We start from the raw sequence: 15,759 nt of genomic DNA on the forward strand, positions 1-15,759 counted from the left end.
CCACAGCAACCCACAAATGGTATCTTATATGCTTGTTTCAATGCACACTGGAAGCATCAGTCAGTAATTAAAATAAAAATAGAAATCCAGCTATCTCCCTGCCCAAAATGATGCAATAAATTAGCAAGTTAGAGCAACGCATCTTGCAGGAAAAAATTAAATCTAAGTATTGCCCAACTCTAAAAGCAGCACCTACTCCTACTCTTCCAGAAACCTTTGAGATCGAACTCCTGAGACCAGATTTGTCCTGCAGATTCCTCTTTTCCTCTTTGGATTAAGAAATGAGTTCCAAAAAAAGATGTTGTTCCTCCTCATCCCCACTGTGGTTAAGGCAGAGCTCTGGCTGCCCTGGGTCAGTGTTGTCTTCCACAGCATTCCAGCACGTCTGTGAGAGCTGTCATGAAGGAGCCCTTGGCAAGCATCTAATCAGCTATTATTCAGCACTTTATTAATCAAGGTTTGTGGTATTTTTTGGGCCTGTTCTTGCATGAAGATCTTTAATTTTTTGAACGGTGTTAGGTTTATACAGATGTTTATAAAAAACCTCACAAAGCACCCAACACAAAAGGGGGGGGGGAACAAAAACAAAACCACATTACTTACATTAATTCATCAAGCAGATGTAATCTCCATAGCCTCAGACATTTTTCTGTATCATCAATAATTTTCTTATGGTATAAGGTGAAATCCTATTTACCTAGGATGATTTCCATCAGTTATTCAAATATTCAGGAAAGAACATCATCACCAAAGCTCAGAACATAATGTAATTTTTCTTAAAATTGTTAACAGACTTTTAAATTTGTTGCTTTTAATTCTTAATGTTAAGAGTTAGAGAAGAATTTTCCTTTACATTTCAGGCTCTGACATTCAGCCCATGGGTAACATCAGATACTTCCATTCAGTATAAACATGCACGGGTTTAATTGCAAACAAACAAATAGCATTTTCAGGCCAGATTTACTAATGAGCTTTGGAAATTCAAATAAAATTACTCTTAAGCATTTAGTTTTATCTAGGAGACAGATCCATCTAATATATTTATCGGCTTCAGAATATTCTTGAAATTGCAAAGGAAAAAAAAAAACAGTAGAAGTCAAAATTGGAAGAATTGTTTGCGGAAGGATTTGAGGGAGAGTCTTTAGTGGTGCATGTGACTGATCAAAGGCTGCACGTGCCTTCAAAGTTATAACTGAGAGGTTTTGCAGCTGGAATTCTGAGTTACTGGTGCTGCAGCTCCTTCAAGTCCCTGGTTAGAGGAGAAATCAGGAAGTTTTTCTTCACTTGCATGACAATGCTGAAGTACAAAGTGAGTGTCTTCTGAAGCAGTCTGGGGTGGATGGTTGCTTGTACTGCCTTGGCTGCTGGGAAGTTCTGTTCCCAGTACATTGGACCATCTCCTCTTTAGACATGAAATATTCATGCTTCATGCACCTGAGATCAAAAGAGAGGATGGTTTAAATCTCTAGGACAAGTGTTCAACATCAGCTGCTTTTCCATTCTAGGAACAGTCACAGATGTGAGCAAGTCCTCATGATTTTGTGTAGAATGCCAGCACACATCCATGCTCCGTAATAGCAGAGTAGTTTGTTGTGGAGTGTATTTTGTTTTATCCAAGTTTCCAGAGCTTACAAGTAATGATGGAGGAGGAGAATTATGGGATAACAGTAGATAATTGCTTGCTTGCACTGGAAAATAATAGTAACCTAATTATGAAATACTTATATATTCTGCTTTTGACTTTTAAAATACTGCTCTTACTACCGGGCTTGATGCTGACTCACTCTACCCCTCACTGCGCGTCTTACCAAAGCTTTTGTTAGTAAATCTTCAGTGCTTGTCCAGAGATGTGCTGGCTGCTGCTCTGGGCACATCTGCTTCTCTGTTCAGTGCTGTGGTTAAGTCCAAAGTGACCCTCTGCCATCAGCTGGGCTTACTTGAAAGTCAGTGGAATAGTTTTCCATTCCTGAAGGTATGGAAGACCTTTGGCTCTCTAAATTCAATTTGCTTTTATAATACCATGAGCAAAAGGTGGCAGAGACAAGAAGGAGGTCAAATTCAGTCCAAGTCAATTGAGATTGATATGCATATTTATACAGGTTAAACTTCGAATGCAAATGAAACTTTTTGCATATGCTAGTTGGGTAGTTTGTTGGGGGGCGTTAATTATTTTCACGCAAGCTGAAGACAACATTTACCATGTGACTATACACAGAAAAAGTGTTTCTCACTACTGTAAATCCTAGGGATTTCCCTGGGAAAGATGATTAAAGCAACGTGCTGTGAACGCAGCTAATAAAGTAATTGCCTTTTGAACTTTTGAGTAGGTTAGCCAGGCCCTTGTGGCCCTGCTCTACTCCACACTTTCCCCTGCTCTCCTCCCCAGATTATTTTTAACCCTGATGCTTTTGTGTAACCATTGTAGACTCAAGATTCATGGAGAGATGTGCTTAGCACAATTACGGAATGGTATTTTCAGAGGTGGGGGACTGACACACGTGCACTGGGAGAGGCAGGATTGCCTCAAGGCAGCCAGGGAAACATGAAAAATTGTAGCATAAGGTATGTGTAAACTAAGTCCTCTAAAGATGATAGTTTTTTGAGTATTAGGGGTGCAACTAACCTCTATCAAATTTTGTGTGTTTGTTAACTTTTCCCTTGTTATGTTTTGACAGTCACAAACATTTGTTTGTGAATGGACCAAGGAGGGGGAAAAAACGTCCCATATACTAAGGCAAAAAGAATTTTGGTAATGGAGAAAAAAGAAAGTCTTGGATTTTTGAATGGGGTGAGAAAAGACACTCTCAGCATAATCTGTGAATAGTGATTTACAGATTTTTGTCCCTTATGCCATCTCATGGCTGATATAAGCTGTTAGTCCTATTAACAGAGCGTTCCCTCTACACCTCAATTTGAGCTTGCCTTTTTAAAGCATTTCCTAGAGCAAGGGGACAGCTCTTTTCCCACAATGCCTAAGGTTTTCTCCCTTGCTCATGGCCAGTCAGTGGCAATATGTCTGCTGCACAGTCAGGCTTGGGCTTGACAGGCATCATTTGTCTCACACTTTCATCAATCCCTGAAATTACTATTTGTAAATGATAGTTAAAACCTTAAGACAACCATAACATTCCCACTAAGCCTCTCCTTCACATGTGAAATCAATACACATAGTTGTGTTGTTTTATCTAAATATTTGGAGTTTTTAACTGTAGCTATCATAAATCATCTTTTTGAAATGCTCTTGTTTTCTTTTTAATGTGAGAATGATATCTAACTCAGTAAAATGTTAAATTGGCTAGGCTCTCAAAAAAGGAATTTTGACATGGTCAAGCTGATATTGGTGTATTAATGAGACTTATGTTATTGCTCTTCATATAAAATTTACGGCAGAGTGATTCAGAGATCCCAAGATGAACTGGGGAGAGTTGTGCAGGGTGTGGTGCATAATATTAATAAAGATACAATTTGTCCTGAAGACTGTATGATCGAAGACCTGGCACAGTTTCATCTTTTCCTCAAGTTTCCAGTTACAATTGTCCTACTGAGATTAGCTGTTGGCCAGGTTTCCCAGCGCTCAGTTATGAGTTATGGAGGGTGTTGAGCTGCAATTCTGTACGATCAGTGCATAGTGGTGGTCTTAAATGGGGTCTACACCGAGCTGTGGCTGTTGCTAAAGGTCGTGATTTGATGTGAAGAGAGAGGAACTCCAGGGGTTTGGGCTATTACAAGGTTTGGCTGCGTGCTGCTGTACACAAGATCAGTTGTTCGTGTAAATATTTGTAAAATCCAGCAGTTGCCTTGTGTCCATCATCTGGATTGCCCACCGTCACAGCCTCTGACCCTCCAGCAAAACCCAGGAGGCAGCTGCTTTGGCCATGACATTTCTCAGGATAATCAAACTGCCATAAATCACAAACCCTTTTCATGTGCCCGGAGGCTGATAAGAAGTTTCCCTGCTCTCCACTGACACACTTTGTACCAGTGACCCAGGAGAGCTCCTGCAGGTTGCTGGGAGTAACTCGTTACTCCAAATGGCCCTATCCAGGTTGTAGTGAATCAATGGATTTAAAAATGTATTTACATAACAGACTTGTTTCTTCTACTCCATAACCTTTTGTAGATCTGCATGTAAAGTGGAATTGTTTTCCCCTGCATTTGTGCAGGTCAGGGGCAGCCCAAGGAAAGAGTCACCAGAGGAATCTGGAGATCTTGCAGGAGAGGGAGAGTGTTGTGAAATATGGAAGGCTGTGACTGCAATGAGCTTTTCCAGTTAAATTTTTGTTTATTCACAGAGAAATTCTCAGTTTATACTGTGGAAGAATCCGGGTTTTTCAAGTGGCACAGGGACATTGTTCAGCCATTGTCTCTGTGTGTGGGTTATGTGCGTGCCTACTTTCACAGCTTAATACGGATAAGTGCTACCAGAACATAATCTTTTAATTTAGCTCTCTGTTGTCCGCTGACTCCTGAAATATTTGTACTTGTACTTAATACTTGTACTTAAGTACAAGTGATTATGTAGATAAGCAGAGGTGAGTCTTTAAAAATAAAAAAGTGCTTTTTATGGTCACCTGTGTGAATTGTTTCACCGACAAATTCTGAATTCCTCCTCTGCTACTTTTCTATAACCAGTTTGCTTGTGTGACCGGGTTTGTTCTGACTTGCATGTTTTGTGTACAGAACATCATAATCTCAAAATGTTCATATTGTCTGCACAATCTTAACTGTTTTTGTGGAAAACAAGAAAAACATTTCATGGAGTGGAGCAAGGAAACCATTACACTGCTGGCTGCTCAGGTGTCACACAATGCAGTGATGGCAACATCCCAGTTATGTACTGCTTTTCCATGGCACAAGAGGTTCCACAGCGGACAGGGTGAACTTTGGATCTGAACTCTCAGGATTGTGATTTTGAGACTGGTTTTGTCTTTTATCATACTGACTCTCAAAAAAGGATAACTTAGATAACTTGCTTATCAAGGGCTCCCTCCCTTTTTTAACATTAAAAACTCATGCAGCAGTGAAGGAATAGCAAAATATGAATGATTATAGTTTGGGTCTACAGGGTTAAGCATGCAAGTTCATTTATGAGACTCAATGCATGCAAATAGCATTTGTGGCCATGTGGTAGAGCATATTGGATACATCAAACCAGCATTCGAGGCTCCAGAAGTTTTTTCCCCACTTGTGCTGAAAAATGTTGGCAGGCCAGCTTGCAAATGTGGAGGTGCAGACTGCACCTGCTACAGGCTGAGTGCATTATAAGGAACCTTCCTTAACAGAGAAAAAACATCACCCCTGCAGTTAAAGGTAAAGCTACAGGCCTCAAATCCTCATGTTCTGTGTGGTTGTCAGCGACCCACTTAGTTCTCACTTCCTGACAATAAAGTGAGTCTGGCTCAGTTCCAGTTTGCACTGAGTAAAGTGTGAGTTGCACAGCTTGACTGTTTGCGTTGACTTTAACATTGCGCGGTATAATTGGGAAAGAATCATGCCTTAGATTTAACACAACAACACGAAACCAACGTTCGAATGCACTCAAGTGCTTATTTTTTAGGAAAAAAAAAATCTTGCTGCTGTATAGTCTCTTTAAATGTGGTGTATGAAAAGAGATGATAATTTTATTAGCTTGCTCTGTTTAAAAGCAGAGGGACTTCAATATGTAGTGCTAGATTAGACTATTTGATTAGTAACCAGTTTGGGCTGTAGTATGACAAATTGTTTATGGCTGCATGGCTACTGGAAGAAATGGTATTAGACATTCCTGCATCATCATTATCTTTATTTCAGAACAAACATTTGTGCAGATATGCAGTTAACTGGCAGGGTAACTGATACGGCTGAAAATTAATCCATTAAAACAAACTTAAAAACCCTTGCAAGCGTTTGTTGGTATGAATTTGAAGATGTGATAAAGGGAGAAAGATTGAATGGCTGGGCAGGTTGGGAGGAGGTATGACTACTTTATTTTTTAAATGCAAATTATTTTGTGTCAATTTAGGGGTGTAGTTTGGCTTGAGTGCTAGTGTAAAGACTTCCTGCATATTAGTAAAGTCAGTTCAAAAATTTTGAACAAATGCTACCTATCTTGTTATTTTCAGCTCCAGAAATTGACTTTAAAAAATGCTCACATCTGAACACACATCTTGCTCACCTGAACAATGTGTAAAGTAAGAAAATCCCAAATCCATTGTAACACAAATTAAATAAATAAATAAATAAATAGAATCTGTCAACTCGGATATATATATGGTATTTGATGTCCTCATCCGGTGAATTTCAGAATTAATTTAATTTTGAGGTCCTTATGCAAATTCCTTTTTTTTTTTTTTTTTTTTTCCTTAAAAGAGTTGCAATTACTCATTTCTATGTCATTACTAGAATGTATAGGAGGGAGGATGAACAGTCGACTTTCTAGTGCCAGAAAATAGCACCGGTGACCCTCTTCTCAGTCCACGTTCTCCTGCATATTTCCCATCCCTCTCCACCATTCCCCCATATTGCTGAAGTGTGTGCCTTGCTGCCAGCTGACGTGCGTAGCTGACAGTGTTTGTTAAAGCCAAGTCTTTGATTCAGACTGGAACCTGTTTCGTAGGGAGGCTGGAACTGAGATCAAGAGACGCCCAGTTTGCTTCCAACAAGTCTCCTGGCAGACGAGATATTGGAGGGGGGGGGTGGGGGGAGAAAGAGCAGACTGTTCCTTAAAAACAAGCAGGCGAGAAACCTCAGGAGCAGAACAGCCCAACGTGCTCCTGAGAGGGGAACCGCTCCGATGAGGGGTAGCCCGGCTCGAGTGCTCAGCCCCCAAATCGGTCACAGCAGTTAATGATGCTGTGCACACACTGCTGGGTCGCAGTGCTGGGAACTCTCAGTAAGATGGATTGCACTGCATAGAGAAAATGGAGATGGCTGAAACCAGCCAGAAACGATCAGCATAAAAGGTAGGTTAATGTTCTGTTGCTAGGTGATCTAATAATTTGTTCCCTTTTCTGTTACTTTGTCTGGTGGTATTTATTTTTATATACATTCAGTACATTATGAAAGATATAAATATGTCAAGTCAGTGCTTTCTGGGGGGTTCTTTCTCAGTATAAATTTTCTTTGCATTTGGTCTCCTGTACTTTTTTTTTTTTTTTTACTTTAGGACTTCTTGTTTCTCTGACCTCATTATTTTTGAGCTGTTTTTGTGATTTGACATTGAAAATAGTTCTTGCAACAAAAGCAGCACGGCAGGTTACTTAGACTTTGCAAAGTGTCAGATGGGAATGCTCAGGATGTAATGTTGCAACCTAAAATGTGGAAAAAAATTTATCCCTTCATTAATAAAACTTACTCCTAAGCAGAGAGATACAGTTTCCTGACAGAGGGGGTGTGTTCTACTTTCTCTCTGTAGCCCAGTTACAGGTATAAAATACAGAACAGGATACGGAAGCCAAACCCATGAGCTATATAAGGCATCAAAGCAGGGGAGGACACGACCTGTTTTCTTTTGTATCAGAATTCAGTTCAGCATGAACCAGGAGGGGGAAGTGGCGTTAGTTTGACAAGTTACGTTGTAGCAACAGTGTGTGAGCCTTTTTGTTTTACGGGTCCTTAAAAGTATTTTCAGCGGAGATGAGGATTCTGTGTAACAAAAATTTATCCATTTTGACTTTCTGTTCTTAGTTTGGCCCCACTTTGGAGCAGCTGTAGCAAGTGTGGGAAAACTGCTCTTTAACTTTGAATCTCTTAAGCATGTCAGCATGTGCCTAAAATGTGTGCCTCAGCAGACCAAGAGGGATGGTTCTCACCAGGATATAATCAGATCTGAGTTTATATTTGGTTTCTTTGTGTATGTTTGTCCATTCTGACCAGTTTAGATATAGTGCCTTGTTGCTAAAGAGTCTCTCATTTCTACCTGTGTCTCTGCAACCTCACGGAGCATTCATAAGAAATGTTAGCTAGTACTGTTCATGAAGGTGGTACCTCACTTTCTTTAATTCATAAACAGCATTGGAGGGGGTGGAAGCCAAAAGTAGCCTTGCAGCAAAGCTGATTTCTTCTCTAGGCACAAGTATCACCCACACCCAGAAACAAAAAGATGGGGGAAGAAGATCCTCTATCACAATTCATAGATGTTGAGATCTGGATTTTCTGTAAATACTTTTGTCTTATTGCTGGTTCTATGCTGAGAAGGAGGTATTGATTCTTTTTCTTTCTTAAAAAAAAAAAAAAAAAAAAATCAGTAGAAGATGCAAACAAATAATAAAAGAATGGTTGATTTGTTTGAAAATTTTCCAGGAAACAGTAGGGGTTATATGAGAGTCAGCCTGGGCTCAACAGAGTGGGCATTGAACCAGACCTAATAAGAAGAACTGGACCCAACACTCATATTATGTTCAGTAATGGAGGGATTTTGTACTACAAGGACTTCGATGTTGTAGTCTTAATGGCTAGAGGTAACAAATCAGGCTGAAAGGAAAGAGGAAAAACTAAAGTCCAAGGCAATTAGAAAAGTCTCTTTCGTGGATTTTGGGTATTACCAGTCACAGTTGTGCCATTTTTACAGATGAATGGGCTTTTCTGTCACTGCAAGAATGAATTGTAAAGTAATGGACTTGAACTAATTATGTCTTATAAACCTATAATAATAACAACAATAAATGTGTTTTGAAGTTCAGACATGCATGTAGTTGATCCAGCCAACTGAGTCGATCAGCAGCTGAGCAAGTCTCCTGTTTGGGGTTAACAGGATTCAGGGGCATTTTAGGGGAAAAAATGGTCGAATAAGACAACTCCTGGGTAGGAGAAAAAGAGCAGGAGTCACAGCTGGTCACCAGTTCAAGCAAGGTTCTTGCTATCTGCATTTCTAGACTGCTTTTAGTTACCTGCAGGTGGTGGAAGGTGTCTGTTCTGGCTCAGATGGAGATTCGTACCCCAACACAGATGGAGAGTAGTGAAGGCTGACATGTCTGTCTCAAGCTCTTCATACCTTGTGGCATTTAGCCAGTGATCTCATAATCTTATGTTTTCTCCTGATGCTTTTTTTCTTCTTAAACCTCGCTGTTTTGGGCAGTGGGGAAGGGAAGTTACACACAGTGCAGAGGAGCAGAGACGTAATACATGGTTACATTTATAAGGGTATTTTTTCTAAGCTGAGCAGTGGTCAGATCCCCAGACACCATCCCAAGAGTTAATTCTTCAGAAAAACATAAACTCCTTTTATACTTCCACCAGACTTTTCCCCAACTCTCACTTCCTTAAAGCAAGGCTCTAATTTTCTCCCCAGCATCCCCAAACTGATCATACATCCCAGACTTTCCAGCTGTCAGTCAGCAAATGCTGAATGAACTCCTACTGCACCCGAGCAGCAAATGCAAAACACACCAATGTGTTTCCACAGGCTCTGGAATGAAGCCATCAGAGTTCATGGAGCTTGTCTCCAGGATGTGAATTATACATCCCAGAATATGGTATGTTCATCCAGCATGCCAGGTACCTCCTGGGAGCTCTGTGTGTGCAGCTGGATAATGTTGCATCCCAGATGATGTTTTCTTTCTCTCTCTCTCTGGAAAAAGAAAATGGCAGAAAGAACAAAACCAATTAAACCTGTAGTAACTGTTGCATTTCATCTCAATCCCAAGTTTCATCGTAATCTGTAATATACAAGAAAGTCATAGATGTGGTTTTCTTGGCTCTTAGCTGCTAATGCTTTCCTATCTCTGCCAGTGCTTTCTGTCTGGAGTTTCATACGTGGTTACGGGGCTGCAATACCCCAGGATTTCATCCTTGTGCTCTCAGCAAAGCCGTTTGAGAGTCAGTGTAGGAAACTGGCTGAAAACCAATTTGCACCCTCCTGCCAGCCTGGGTTGTGGTGTGGCTGAGCAGCAGAGGGTGTTACAAGGACTGAAAGGACTTTTCTGCAGGTGGAAGGGAGGGCTTGGGCTCTGAAGCTGGTTTTGACAGGGGTTCCCAGTGTTTCACCTGGGAAATACGTGAGATTGCAGTGGAAACAGTTCAGATGCTCCACATTGGCTCACTGTTCACAGAAAACCCCAAAGAGTAATTGCAGTGACACAAATGAGGGATGGGTGAACTGTGCCACAGAGCAAGGACACTCTGATCCACTGATAGCAGAATGTCAAACCACGCTCTTGAACACTGCTTGACTTGGGCTTTTTTCCTCTGAAGATGTGAATTTACATACCAAATATTTTTGCATGCAAATATTTTTATATTAAATGTATTGTTGACTGTAGACATTTGCATGTTAAAATGTATTTTCATAATACACTTATCTCGTCCTTCAAATCCTGCTTCTCTTTGTTCCTCAAACCTGAGAAAGTGTCCCTCTTCAGTTGTTTTTTGAGGAATGGTGCTCCTGACTATGCTTTTGAGCCTGATTCTTTGTATGAAAATTCAGGTGTCTGCTTCTCTCCTTTTGATCCAGTTCTGTTTGTGTTTACAAAAGCTTATCAGGTTTTTTAATGAATTTTTTAAGCTTGCTACCAAGACATGAAAGTACTTCTGTTGTTTTGGGTTTTTTCCTTTTCCTAATGTAATGATCTTAAGTGAGAATCTTTGCATACAATTGCACACAGAAGGAGAAAAGCTAAAGCTCAGCTGTTTGCCACAGACGTGGCCTCAATGCTGTATAAACCAACATACAACCTTCTCTGCAGTTCCTTCAGTGTCTCCAAGTGCTTCATGAAAGAGCAGGCACCAGCTGGAGCTCTGTGGAAATTCCCTAGTGGTCTTTGAGTGTCCTGAAGCCTTGACTTTAAGCTGTGGTTATGAGATACTTTGAAAATGCTGTAATTGAGGAATTTTTTCACAGAGGAGCAGATATTAAACAGGCCTTGTCTTCTGGGTGTTTGCTTGAACAGCTCAAGAAGGAGAGCTGTATAAAAACCTTGGGAGATGGTAAGTGTAGTGTAAAATGATAGAGGAAAGTTTGTCATAAAATGTACAATGGTCATTTCAAGTGCCACTCTTAATTGTATGCATTTTAGTTTTTATTTTACCTCTAATAGAGATGTTTATGCACTATCAGAAAACTTACTTGTGGTTTTTAAACATTTTTCTAGAAGTTTTCCTAAATTTTCTGGTTGTGATAGTTACTCCCTTGTTCTCCTTTCGTTTTAGACGGTCTGTAGAGATGCAAAGCGCCATTAGTTGTGTCCAGACTTGGAAGTTGCATGCCCTGCCCTGCTTTGAACTACAGCTGTTCCCTGTTTCCCATCTGTTTCAGGGGAAGCCCTCCCTCGGCAGTGTTGAAGCATGAGTGCTGATGCCAGCCAGGTGGTGATCACGACTCCTCCCGCGGCCACGATGCCTCACAAAGAGCGGTACTTCGATCGCATCAATGAGAATGACCCGGAGTATATCCGGGAGAGAAACATGTCCCCTGACCTGAGGCAGGACTTCAACATGATGGAGCAGAGGAAGAGGGTCACCCAGATACTGCAGAGCCCTGTGAGTGCCATTAATGGGGGATAAAAAGGAAAGGGTGTTATAAAAAAAGAAATCTGTGTCACAGCTAGATAGACTATCTCTGGACCGTCTTCTAAGAAAAGTCACTAAGCAGATTATCCAGCGTTTTGTTGGTGTAGTGTTTTGTCTGTGGACAAGCAGCCTTTATTGTGTTGGTTTTTTTCTCCTGATACTTTTATATTCTTATGGTTCATTACAGTATTGCAGAAAGATGTGGCTGGCTGCAGGGTTCCTAATTAAAACTTAGGGGCAGGGAGGAGAGCGAAGGAGTCACCAGTCAAATAGGAACAAATTAGGGCATTACGTGGTGTTCTGCTTTCTGGGTTTGAATATTAACCTATCATTTGCATCAGGAATGTTTTAATTAACATTTATAATTGGGTTAAGTTTATTTAAAAGCTAAACTTATGTTCTTTTTATGTCCTTGAGGGTGATCATACCCCTACCTGGCCATATTAACGCTCATCTGCTGGTTGTGTAAGTCAGTACTTGCATAGACTACGTATAAAACTATTAAATCTATTGAACCACGCTGACACTGGTTTTAATTTTTATTTTAACACCTGTATTCTTTGAGTTTAACCTGATGAATACATTGGAAAGTAATACTGTTGCCTTGAGTATTTTGAATCCATAGGGAGTGAGTAAGGCCTGTGGAGTGATCCTTTAGGGGTATCCGTGTGTAGTGCAAGCATTGAGGATAATGGGACTGGGAAGGGGCTAAGCAGCTTTACAGATCCTTCTGTCTTCAGTTCCTCTGTAAATTGGGGTGCTTCTGTAATTTTTTTTTGAAGCTTTTCCATATGTAAAGGGATTGCAAACAGCTGTTTGCAATCACCCTATTATAGTCATCCATGAATAACAGGATTGTTTGCTAAAGTGTTGTCGTGGAGTGTCTCTTGGATCTGTGTGTTGCTTTGAGTATAATGTGAACCTGTTGACTAAGGAATTTATTATTTTTCAAGTCAATTTATGCAAGCTTGGGTTTGCAGCCAGGCTCTTTTATAAGGAAAATACTCTAAGGAGGTAATGCATAATGTTTTAATCATGATAATTTTAAGTTTTATACCCAGTTGTAAAATATGATCAGAATCTACTCATTCCTGTTAAAATGCTCACATTATGAGTAGCCAGGACTCACAGAAAGATTAAATCTTTAGCCTAACAGATAAAAATAAGTTGGAGAGATCATTTGTTTTTGTATGTGAGGGGTTTTTGGTCCTTTTGACGACAGCATTGAATCTGATGAGTGTAACTATTTCATTAACATTTTGGGGCATCTTTTGCCAAGTCTGCCAGATGTAATTAACGTCCCTCTGCTGCAGCCTCTGTGGTGGTTTTTTTAGTAGATGCAGTGTCAGCATGCAGATTTTAGGAAGGGGTGTGAAGAGGGGTATGAAACCCTGAGTTAAACCGCTGTTTTAACAGAAGGTTGTGAGACAGATAGCTGCTGGGCTGCTGTCAGTGTCCTGCTGCAAGAGAAGCTGACCCCAGCACTTTTTGGAAAGTGATTGTTCAGAGCTGCCAATAAGTTGCAAGTTTTTGTTGTGCAAGGGAACAGTTGTCCAAATAAGCCAGGGGCCTGCTGCCTGCTTGGCTTAGAGAGAAATGGGAACATGGGAGCTGAATGTGGGATCAGGCACGAAAAGGAGTTGTCTGACTACTTCCCCTCAAGTATTTCTTTTATCCTCTCTTTTCCTGAAACAGAAAATTTAGAGGAACTCTGCTGTGATTTCTCATGTGAAGAAATTCAAGCTTTTTTATATAGTGTCCATGACCAAATGTGCATCAAGCAAACTTCATCATTTATTTGGTGGAAAGTGCAGTAGTTTTTCCAGGCTCCGGCTGCTGTGTGCCGTACTGTTCCTGGGACTCAGGACTGAAAACATTTACCTTGTTCTCCTGAATTTAAAATTCATCACACAATGGCCAGAAAGTATTGCTGCTGTTACCAGCCTGTGTAACACAGGTTTGGGACTGAATTGATGAGCATTATCCATGGTATCCTTCAACTGAAGAATTACGTTGTGTTAAGAATTTTCATAGAACTTAGTTGCTTTTCTTGATCATTCCACTTGACAGAGAGAATATAGTTTGAAGGTGTTTAGAAGGGGAATTGCAGGACACAGTTTAAAGAAGAGCTTGCTTTGCTGGTAAATCTTCACCCAGTCTTAGATATATAAATGCATATCTTCACCAAGCCTTGATAAATGCATTCAGATCAAAGAAATAGGTGATGATTCCTCTTCTGGCAAGTATTAGTAAATGTAAAATGTATCTAGCAAGGATAGTAACTGTCTTAAGAGTACCCGAGCATGGACTTGAGATGAGCTTCAAACTTGCACTTTCTGTGAGCAGAGGTGCAAAACTAAAGGGTTAATCACTGTCCCATAGTAGGAAGCTTAGGTACTAGTTTAATCTGGTTTTATTATCTTACTTCCAAGTAGGAAAATCTAAATCCTGTAGCCAGAAAATAAATTAGAGAATTTCTTTCAGGAGCCACAGTATATTTTACTCAGTGCATGTTATTGTAAGGCCTGACCAGACATCTTCAAACATCAAGCTGCTGGAACTCTCTGATGTGCTCTTTGGTGCCCATACTAGTGTGCAATCTGACTACTCCTCTCTGATGTGCAATTTCCCCTTCCTAAATTAAATAATTTAAAAGCTACTGAAAAGCTATTTCCATTACCTCTGATGTTTGCTAATGTCTTGGAGTCTGTTCATAATAAACCTTAAACAAATCATAGTTGTTTTCTGACCATTGCCCGTGGAGAATGTCCTGACATTATCAGTGAGTTCTCAGATGTGTTTGCCTAATACTGCATGTAGCCCCTGAGCATCTGATAACCTGGAGAATCTGATAAACTGAACATGTTTGCTGTTCTGTGTCTGGTAGAAAGGTGGAAAGAAATTAAAATCAGCTGGGCCTGAGCAGCCTGATAACACACAGAAGCACTGCTGCCAATCTTAGCATAAAGCCATTTCGCTTTATATTAGTAATGTCTTCAGAGGATTCAGGTAGCATGTTGTTATTTTTAAAGAAAGGTACTACATTAATGCAGTAGACTAGTTTTACTGCTTGTTGGGCCCAAGATACTTGCCCTATAATATCTCCAGAATCTGAAAAGATGGGTTGGTTGTTTTGTTTTTGTTTTTTTTTTTAATATTTTCCAACTTAACTCTGCAATTAAAAACAGTTTTGTCTGTATGCTAAACAGTCTGTATGCTAAACAGTCATATGTTGCTTGTTATACAGAGTAACTGTGTTTTTCACAGAGCAAAAATATATTTGCTGTACCATCAAACTCCCTGTTTCACTTATGGCATACAAGTCCTTCTGGCCTTTATTTCCTTCTAGCATTTCTCTGATGCTGTCACCATAGCAACCAGAAACTCTTAAAACACTTTAAAAAAAAGACAGTAGTGGTTGTGCAGTTATAGCATTTATGAAAACTGAACAGGCAGTTCAGCACTGAGGAGCTGAATGAGCATACAGACTGGGAGAAGATCCCCACAGCCATCAGGGAGCAGGGGAGGTGTTGGATCTTTCTGCAGGCAGGCAGCAGTGCCACACTGCTTCCAGGGCAGTGAGACCATGGGAAGCAGTTACAGCAGAAAAGGCTTCAGCTAACAGCACAGTGAGTGTAAACTAGCAGGAAGTTAGGATAAGAGCTTAGACTGCATTGAGGGGTGCCTTCCATCCCTTTATGTTGGTGAGTTGGAAGGAAAGCTACAGGTGAGGGTAGAAATGAGAGAGGATGCATTCCAGTACAAAAGATGTGCCTATATATGTGATATACTTCATTATTTTTACTGATGTAAGAAGAAGTTGTGTCTGAAGCGGTGAGTTGAACAGCTGTTTTGTGTATACATAAAAATGCCTGGTTATTGAAATTTAAATGTGCAGTTTATGTTTTTAATTTACCAGTGAAGTTTTGTGTGGCTTCTTGAGACCCATTGGATGTGCACTGGCTATTTTTACATATAAAACACAGCTATTTAGAGCTTGTTTTGGTTTTTTTTTTCCTTAAGTTGAGCTCTGTGTTGGCAGGATCCCATCAGGATTTACTTTAATTTCATGTTGGATCTCGAGAGTGTCTACTAACCCATCATGTCTCTGCAGGGCCACTCTGGCTTGACTCTGCCATTGCAGGAAGGCTCAGGTCAAACTATCCTGACTGCAAAATGTTGAGGGGTTATGCTGAGGTTAAAAATGTGCTTCTCTGCTGTGCCTCCCTTCCTGCCTTGCACATACACACACAGCCCTGCCTCCCACACTAGCTG

General features: G+C 40.4%; 1 protein-coding gene across 7 annotated transcripts in view; it reads left to right on the plus strand.

Moving 5' to 3' along the window:
* Positions 1-15,759, plus strand: part of ADD3 (adducin 3) — a 92,149-nt gene that overhangs the window by 56,472 nt on the left and 19,918 nt on the right. For 5 of the 7 annotated variants that reach the window (XM_040070575.2, XM_040070578.2, XM_058421441.1 and 2 more), the window contains one exon: positions 11,231-11,454. In XM_040070575.2, coding sequence (XP_039926509.1) covers positions 11,260-11,454 — 195 coding nt within the window. In that variant the 5' untranslated portion in view covers positions 11,231-11,259. Of the gene's footprint in view, positions 1-6,651; positions 6,942-11,230; positions 11,455-15,759 lie in introns of those variants that run through there. The other 2 variants (XM_040070579.2, XM_040070576.2) reach the window with 2 other exon arrangements.

This window comes from Hirundo rustica, chromosome 8, assembly GCF_015227805.2.
Source record: "Hirundo rustica isolate bHirRus1 chromosome 8, bHirRus1.pri.v3, whole genome shotgun sequence".
In the NCBI taxonomy this organism is placed as follows: Eukaryota; Metazoa; Chordata; class Aves; order Passeriformes; family Hirundinidae; genus Hirundo; species Hirundo rustica.